The sequence below is a fragment of the Passer montanus genome, unplaced genomic scaffold (genome assembly GCF_014805655.1).
Source record: "Passer montanus isolate IOZ18808 unplaced genomic scaffold, ASM1480565v1 scaffold805, whole genome shotgun sequence".
NCBI classification, from domain to species: domain Eukaryota; kingdom Metazoa; phylum Chordata; class Aves; order Passeriformes; family Passeridae; genus Passer; species Passer montanus.
In genome coordinates, this window is record NW_024373313.1 from 1392 (window position 1) to 10093 (window position 8702).

An 8702-nucleotide genomic window follows, 5' to 3' on the forward strand; every position below is an offset into this window, starting at 1 on the left:
GCCCCCTTTCCCCTCACGGTTCCGCCCTTTCCTCGCCCCCTTTCCCCTCACGGTTCGGCCCTTTCCTTGCCCGCCCCTTTCCCCTCACGGTTCCCCCCCTTTCCTTGCCCCCTTTCCCCTCACGGTTCCCGCCCTTTCCTTGCCCCCTTTCCCCTCACGGTTCCGCCCTTTCCTTGCCCCTTTCCCCTCACGGTTCCCCCCTTTCCTTGCCCCCTTTCCCCTCACGGTTCCGCCCTTTCCTCGCCCCCTTTCCCCTCACGGTTCCGGCCCTTTCCTTGCCCCCTTTCCCCTCACGGTTCCCGCCCTTTCCTTGCCCCCTTTCCCCTCACGGTTCCGCCCTTTCCTCGCCCCCTTTCCCCTCACGGTTCCGCCCTTTCCTCGCCCCCTTTCCCCTCACGGTTCCGGCCCTTTCCTTGCCCCCTTTCCCCTCACGGTTCGGCCTTCGGGAACGGGGCAGGAGGAGGAGGAGGGAGGGAGGAAGAGGCCGAGCAGCAGGAGCAGCAGCAGCAGCAGAAGAGCAGAGGGAGAATCTGGTGGCCCTGGCGCTCCCTGAAGCCGCCGCAGCCCCGGGAGCATCGCCCCCCATCCCGCAGGTGCCCGGGGAGGGGGAGCTCGGCCCAAAGATCCCGGGGGGTCCCTGGCTTTGGGGTTTTTTCGGGGGATGTTTGCAGCTGGCAGGGCTCCCAAGCCCAGCCGCAGATGGCCCTCGGGGGGACATCGGGGGGTCCCCGGGAGGTGTTTTTGGGGGTCCCAGAGCCGGCAGTGGTTTCTCCCAGTATGAGCCCTGTCACTCCCAGTGGTTCCCTATGATGACGCAACTTGCTGCCAGGAAGATCCCAGTTGCTCCCAGTTTGATCCAGTGTGTTCCCAGTTCTCCCAGCTACCCCTAGCATAGTCCTACTCACTCCCAGTGTGGTTCCGCCCTTGGCCTGAGAGGGGCAATTGTGGGAATCCATGGGATTCGAGGATTTTAGGACAGTTGGGAAAAAGAAAGGCCTCAGAGACAGTAAGGATAGTGAAATGCTAAAGCAGCAGAAAAGATATATTGGCAGTAGTGAAGACATGAGAACTAGAACAATAAAGCTGTGTAGTTTGACTTTCTAACTTGCAAAAAGTCTATTTTATTGAATATTTAGAAGGTTAAATATCAATGGGGCTCTGTGCTTTGTTGCTTAGAAATGAGCCATCGTATGAGAGAAAAAGCTGCTACTGTTTTAACCAAAGCTCCATGTGGCTGGACAGAACTACTGTCAATATGCTTTTGCTCGATGTAATTGGCTGAAACTGGGCCTGAGACTGTCTTAGAGTGTGTTGAGACATGAAGTTTCCTGGGGCTGCTGTGTGGACAGCGAGCTGCTGGCATGGATGCATTGCCAGAGCCCTGCACTGGGGCTGATGCTGCTGAAATGAACAGCTCACGGCGCTGTTCAGGCGTGGCCCCGTTCCGCTCGTGTCTGTGTATAAACGGCCACGCCAAGCGCTGCCCCTCTGTGAGCAGAACGTGAGACTAGGATAGAAAAGGAAATCTTGGAAAAACTCGGGCAGCGGAGGCCCAGGTTGTTAAACAGGAGGAATGTATCATCCCCTCTTTGTCTGCATCTAATGTCTTTGTAAGTAAACTTTTTCTGGGGGCTTCCTGGGTGACGAAAATGGGAAATCATTTATCTAAAACAGAATGGGACGTTTTTTACCGGCTTGAGAAAATATTACAGGATAAAGGACGTTCAGATATCTCAAAAAATAAACTGAAAATCTTAATAGTCTGGGTAAAAGCAAACACTCAAAATATAGACTTGCAGTCTGCTTTTACCTTTGTTTTTTGGGATCAAATGAGCTAGAAAAATCTATAATCTGTTCTCTCTCCAAAAGGACGAGACAGGGAGCAGACTCGTGCCTGTTTCCCGGGCTTTGTTAGAGTGTTTTAAACAAACTGACTGTAACACAGACATTTCCAAACAACAGAACAAAGTACCTTGCTCAGACCCTTGAAATCCAAGCAATGCCTCCCGAGTCACCGTCCTTTTCCGTGGCAGTGTCGGGCTCCCCTGAGAGTTCCTTCCCTTCCGCAGCGCCCGGTGCTTTTCTCGGGAACGATTCCGGTGTCGGCTCCTCCGGAGGCTGCGAACCGGAGCAGCTTCCAGCTGGGGCCGCGTCCCCGCTTTCTGCCGGCCCTCTCAGCGTCTCTGCAGTTGAGAGCAGTCCTTCGCCGCTCCCTCTGGGAAGAAAGGAACTCTTGCCGTGTCGGGAAATATGTTCGGAATTTTCCTTGCGTTCCGGGAATGAGACCGAGCGCGAGTTCTGTTCGGGGGCGGGGGGTGCGAGCCGCGCGAAGGCGGGAGATGAGAATTGACAGAGGTCTTGTGATAAAGGAATTACGTGTTCTGAAAGTGAACAAGCAGGGATGGCCGAGACGGGCTCGGGGTCTGCTTGGCCTGCTCGGGGGCTGTGGGGGTCACTCCTGCCACTGAAGTTCCCCCCATTATCCCAATTCCCCCTGGAATCCCAGTTCCCCATTACCCCACTCTTCCCATTAACCCAGTTCCCCCAGTTCCCCCCATTACCCCACTCCCAGTTATCCCAGTTGCCCATGATGCCTGAGAGGCTGGGATGCTACGGACTGGGATAAACTGGACTGGGATCCCATGGACTGGGATAACCCAGACTGGGATAACCCAGACTGGGATAACCCGGACTGGGATTATATGGAACTGGGATAAACTGGACTGGGATCCTATGGAACTGGGATCCTATGGAACTGGGATCCTGTGGACTGGGTTAAACTGGACTGGGACAACCCGGACTGGGATGCTATGGACTGGGATAAACTGGACTGGGATAACATAGACTGGGATCCTATGGACTGGGATCCTATGGAACTGGGATCCTATGCACTGGGATAAACTGGACTGGGATCCTATGGAACTGGGATAAACTGGACTGGGATAAACTGGACTGGGATCCTATGGAACTGGGATCCTATGCACTGGGATAAACTGGACTGGGATAAACTGGACTGGGATCCTATGGAACTGGGATCCTACGGAACTGGGATAAACTGGACATGGATCCTATGGAACTGGGATAAACTGGACTGGGATCTTATGCAACTGGGATAAACTGGACATGGATCCTATGGAACTGGGATAAACTGCACTGGGATTATATGCAACTGGGATAAACTGGACTGGGATAACCCTGACTGGGATGCGATGGACTGGGATCCTATGGACTGGGATAACCCGGACTGGGATGCGATGGACTGGGATCCTATGGACTGGGATAACCCGGACTGGGATGCGATACTGGGATCCTGTGGACTGGGTTAAACTGGACTGGGACAACCCGGACTGGGATGCTATGGACTGGGATAAACTGGACTGGGATAACATAGACTGGGATCCTATGGACTGGGATCCTATGGAACTGGGATCCTATGGACTGGGATAAAATATGGGACTGTATGGACTGGGACGCTGTGGATTGGGATCCTATAGAGTGGGACCACACAGACTGGGATGAACTGGTCTCAGTTTATATGGATTAGGATCCAAGACACCGGGATCACATGGACCGAGACTGGACAAACTGGGATGGAATGGAAGAGGCGGGAAAGAGGAGGGCGAGAAGGGCTGGGAAAATAGCAAGGAGGCGGGGACAGGGAGGAGAAGGAGGAGGGATGGAAGGGGAGGGGAGAAGGAGGAGGAGGGGTGGAAGAGGAGAAGGAGGTGGGGTGAGGGAGAAGGAGGAGGCGGGGGGATGGCGGAGGAGGAGCGGGAGGAAGAGGAGGAGGAGGGCCAAAGGCGGGTCCAGGCTGAGCAGGAGGAAGCACGCGGCCGAGCCCTCCGTGCATTCGCAGCCCCCACCTGTGGGATCATCGCCCCCCATGGCGCAGGTGAGCGGGGAGGGGGAGCTCGGCCCAGATATCCCGGGGGTCCCTGGGCTGGGGTGGGTTTTTTGGGGGGATGTTTGGAGAATGAAGAAGTGCGAGGCTGAGCGGAAAAGGCCCCTCGGGGGGACATCGGGGGGTGGCGGTGGCGGCTGGCGGCAGAGGCAGCCTGGAGGAGCAGAGCCCTGTGTCCCCCAGGAGCCCAAAGTGGGGAGCCCAGAGAGGGGGGAGCGCCGCCATGGGCGGGAGCCTGCAGAGGCTGGAGAGGGGCAGGGGGGACTCCTTGGAGCCCCTGCAGCCCGGAGCAGAGCATGAGGGGAGAAGGGAGCCCAAAAGGGAGCCCAAAAAGCCCCGGCACCCCTGAATGGGCAGAGCGAAGAGGGGGCAGCTTTTGGCATTGCTGGCACTGCCAGCAGCCTGGGGAGGGCGGGCACCGAGGACAAGGGGGACCCCAATGCCAGCGTGACCCCAGCAGCTGGGACAGGGGGAACCCCAACAGCAGAGGGGAGGGAGCAGGGACGGGGAATTCCTGGGAGGCTTTTTAGGGCTGAATATCCACACTGGGGAGAGGCCCTACGAGTGTGGGGAGTGTGGGAAGAGCTTCAGACAGAGCTCCTGTCTGATCAAGCACCAGAGGATCCACACTGGGGAGAGGCCCTACGAGTGTGGGGAGTGTGGGAAGAGCTTCAGACATAGCTCCAGTCTGATCAAGCACCAGAGGATCCACACTGGGGAGAGGCCCTACGAGTGTGATAAATGCAGGAAGAGGTTTCAGACCAGCTCCAGTCTCCTCGTGCACTATCAGACTCACACAGAGGAGAGGCCCTTCAGGTGCCTCGACTGCGGGAAGGGATTCAAGCGCAACTCCCACCTCGTCAGGCACCGCCGCATGCACACTGGGGAGAGGCCCTACGAGTGTGATAAATGCAGGAAGAGGTTTCAGACCAGCTCCCATCTCCTCCGGCACTATCGCATTCACACAGAGGAGAGGCCCTTCAGGTGCCCCGACTGCGGGAAGGGATTCAGGTACAACTCCAACCTCGTCACCCACCAGCGCATCCACACTGGGGAGAGGCCCTACGAGTGTGGGGAGTGTGGGAAGAGCTTCTCCCGCAGCTCTCACTTGATCCGACACCAACGGAGGCACCGGTGAGGGAAGCCCTGCGAGTGCCCCGAGTGCGGGAAGAGCTTTGTGCGCTGCTCCAGCTCCATCCCCCACTGCAGGACCCACGCTGGGCACAGCCCTGCTGACCCACATTCCCTGTGATCCATGATGGGAGCACACCTGGCTGCTCCACTTTTTAGTTTGGCCTTAATGTTTTTTTCTCTTCTCAAACTCTATGTAGTCCAAAGCCAGGAGGTATCGACCAGTTGCTTCAGAACACCTCAGTCCCACTGAAAACAAGGGAATTGTTGAACAAAGGCTCAACGCCACCTGAGATTGCTTGTTCCGAGCTCAAAAAGTCTAAATCCAACTCCAAAGGGTGTCGACTCCACAGCAGAGAGGGCGAGATGGGGTTCAAAGCAGATTGGCAGAGGTGGGATCCCAATTTGGAGCGGTGGGATGGGGATTGCGTGGGGCTAGGGTTGTGAGATGTATTTGATAGCAAATAAAACTCTCAGACTTACTGCTTTCTCTCCCGTCCATGCTCAGTCCCGTGCAGTTGTGTTTGCAGAGTGCCGCCTCCCAGAGTGTCCCCTCACAGTTGCCGCCCTTGGCCTGAGCCCGCCCCTTTCCCCTCACGGTTCCGCCCTTTCCTTGCCCCCTTTCCCCTCACGGTTCCGCCCTTTCCTTGCCCCCTTTCCCCTCACGGTTCCGCCCTTTTTTCGCCCCCTTTCCCCTCACGGTTCCGCCCTTTCCTTGCCCCCTTTCCCCTCACGGTTCCGCCCTTTCCTCGCCCCCTTTCCCCTCACGGTTCCCGCCCTTTCCTTGCCCCCTTTCCCCTCACGGTTCCGCTCTTTCCTTGCCCCCTTTCCCCTCACGGTTCCGCCCTTTCCTCGCCCCCTTTTCCCCCTCCCAGTTCCTCTCATTATGTCCCCACTTGGCCCCAGCATGGGCCTGGCAGCTCCCAGTAAGCCCCAGTCAGGGTCCAATCACACCCACTGTAATCCCAGTATGGTTGGAGCCACTCCCAGTATGATCCCAGTCACCTGCACTCTAATCCCAGTTGCTGCCAGACACTCCCAGTGCCCCCAGTGTGATCCCAGGTGCTCCCTGTCCATGCCAGCATGACCCCAGTAGCCTCCAGTATGATCCCAGGGACTCCCTGCCTCTCCCAGTTTATCCCAGTTGCTTCCAGCTTGTTCCCAGTCACTCCCACTTCTTCCCAGTTGCTTTCAGCACCATTCCAGTTGCTCCCAGTCAATCCCAGCCTGTTTCCAGTCACCCTCAGAGTGATCCCAGTCGCTCCCAGCACGGGTCCAGCTGTTCCCAGTGTGCTTCCATCACTCCACTATGGTTACACACACTCCCAGTATGGTCCCAGTTGAACCCAGTTGCCCATGCTCCAGTCCCAGCCACTCCCCAGATGATCCCAGTCCCTCCCAGCAGGATCCCACTCACTCCCAGTTGCCCCCAGTGTGGTCCCAGTTCTCCCCAGCACAGGCCCTGTTGTTCCCAGTGTGGCTCCAGTCCCCCCAGTATGGACACAAACACTCCCAGTATATCCCAGTTGCTCCCAGCATGTCTGTAGTCAGGCACTGCCAGTGGCCCCAGGAAGGTGTCAGTTATCCCAGCATGATCCCCCAGTCCTGCCCAGTATATCCCAGTTGCCTCCAGCATGCATCCACTCCTTCCCAGTTCCTCCAGTTTGCTTGCAGCAGCAAACTGGCCCCAGTTTCTCCCGGGGGCTCCCAGCAGCCAAAGTGTGATCCCAGTCGCTCCCTTTCAACCCCAGCACGATCCCAGTAAGCCCCAGTTGGACCCATGTCACATGCCAGCCCTCCCAGTGTGGTCCCAGTATAATGCCAGTTGCTTCCCAGATTCAGTTTAGAGGCAACGAGTACAGTACAGAATAACAAAGTCATTATTTAGCCTTCTGATGCTGGAGTCAGATGCATCATTCTCTCCCCTCCATCGGGGCTCGCCCGTGCATCGATAGGTGCCCCCGTGTGCTTCCAGTTTCCTCAGCACTCCCAGTATGAGCCCAGTTGGTGCCCCCGTGTGCTTCCAGTTTCCTCAGCACTCCCAGTATGAGCCCAGTTGGTGCCCCCGTGTGCTTCCAGTTTCCTCAGCACTCCCAGTATGAGCCCAGTTGGTGCCCCCGTGTGCTTCCAGTTTCCTCAGCACTCCCAGTATGAGACCACTCACTCCCAGTAAGAGCCTGGTCACTTCCCCTCACTCTCTGCCGGATCCCACTTGCTCCCAGTATCAGCCCAGTTGCTCCCAGTATAATCCTGGTCACTTCCCCTCAGTGCCTGGATGATCCCAGTTGCTCCCAGTGAGAAAAGGGTCATTTCCCCTCACTCTCTGCAGGATCCCAGTTGCTTCCAGTATGAGCCCAGTCACTCCCAGTCGTTCCCTATGATGATGCAATTTGCCCCCAGCACGGTGGCAGTTGCTGCCAGTTCCTCCCACTTTGAGCCAGTGTGTTCCCAGTTCTCCCAGTTGCCCCTAGCATACTCCTCCTCATTACCAGTGTGGTCCCAGTTTAATCCCACTTGCTTCCAGTCTCTCCCAGTATGGTCCCAGCTGCCTCCAGCACGGTTCCAGTTGCGTCCTAGATCAGTCCAGTCAGTCCCAGTATGATGCCACTTGCTCCCAGTCAGGCCCAGTATGGGGGAGGATGTGCAGGGTCTGTTCCCAGTCACTCCCAGATACTCCCAGGCTCAGTCCAGTCACTGCCAGGAGGATCCAAATATGGCCCCCGTTGCTCCCAGTTGCTGCCAGAATAACCCAGTTTTTCTCTGCATGGTTCCAGTTGCTCTCTTTCAGCCTCACCTTCATTCCAGTCACTCCCAGTAGGATCCAAATATGGCCCCAGTGCACTCCCAGTCGCTGCCAGTATGAACCAGTTGTGCTCCACACGGTTCCAGTTGCTCTCTTTCAGCCTCACCGTCAGTCCAGTCACTCCCAGTAGGATCCAAATATGGTCCCAGTTGCTCCCAGTTGCTGCCAGAATAAACCAGTTTTTCTCTGCATGGTTCCAGTTGCTCTCTTTCAGCCTCACCTTCATTCCAGTCACTCCCAATATCTCCCAGTGTAGCCCAGTTCCCTCCAGCCCCTCCCCAGTTCCTTCCAGCATGATCCCATTTGCTGCCAACCACTCCAGGTCAGCCTCAGTGATTCGCACTCACGGCCAGTACGATCCCAGTCACCTCCAGCACGATCCCAGTAGAAGCCCCGATGTTTCCAATCCCCCCCAGCATGCAGCCAGTCACTCCCAGTACCTCCCAGTTGCTCCTAGCATGATCCCAGTGGCTTACAGTAGCTCCCAGTTGCGCTCATCATCATCCCAGTCACTCCCAGTAGATCCCATTTGCCCCTAACATGGTCTGAACTGCCCCCAGCAGGCTCCTACTCAGTCCCAGCATGACCCCAGCCTCCATCAGTGGGATCCCAGTCTGCCCTGGCATGGCAATAAGATCCCAGTATGAAATCAGAGCAAACCCAGTACAGCCCCAGCATGGTCCCAGTATGATCCCAGTACAAACCCAGTACAGCCCCAGCATGATCCCAGTACAAACCCAGTACAACCCTAGCATGACCCCAGTATGATGCCATTCTGGCAGTATAAACCCGGTACAGTCCCAGCATGGCACCACTTTGATCCCAGCATGGCAGTACAAACCCAGTACAGCCCCAGTCAGTCCCAGA

At 56.7% G+C, this 8702-nt stretch overlaps 1 protein-coding gene and 1 long non-coding RNA gene across 2 annotated transcripts; both read left to right on the forward strand.

The window, feature by feature from the left end:
• Positions 1-305: 305 nt before the first annotated feature.
• Positions 306-2392, forward strand: LOC120513416. The gene is made up of 2 exons (XR_005630271.1): positions 306-1610; positions 2070-2392. It is a non-coding gene; the product is annotated as an uncharacterized LOC120513416 (long non-coding RNA).
• Positions 2393-3756: 1364 nt separating this feature from the next.
• LOC120513415 (zinc finger protein 154-like) lies at positions 3757-5705 on the forward strand. Its single transcript, XM_039732854.1, has 2 exons — positions 3757-3892; positions 4432-5705. The coding sequence occupies exons 1-2, from the start codon at positions 3757-3759 to the stop codon at positions 5037-5039; spliced, it is 744 nt and encodes a 247-aa protein (XP_039588788.1). The 3' UTR covers positions 5040-5705.
• The last annotated feature ends 2997 nt before the right edge of the window (positions 5706-8702 follow it).

Bases quoted from the DNA above. Each gene is read 5' to 3' on its own strand.
- LOC120513415 (XM_039732854.1), top strand. From the start codon at position 3,757: ATGGCGGAGGAGGAGCGGGAGGAAGAGGAGGAGGAGGGCCAAAGGCGG. The intron at 3,893-4,431 runs GTGAGCGGGGAG...GAGGCTTTTTAG, and splicing joins CATCGCCCCCCATGGCGCAG to GGCTGAATATCCACACTGGG.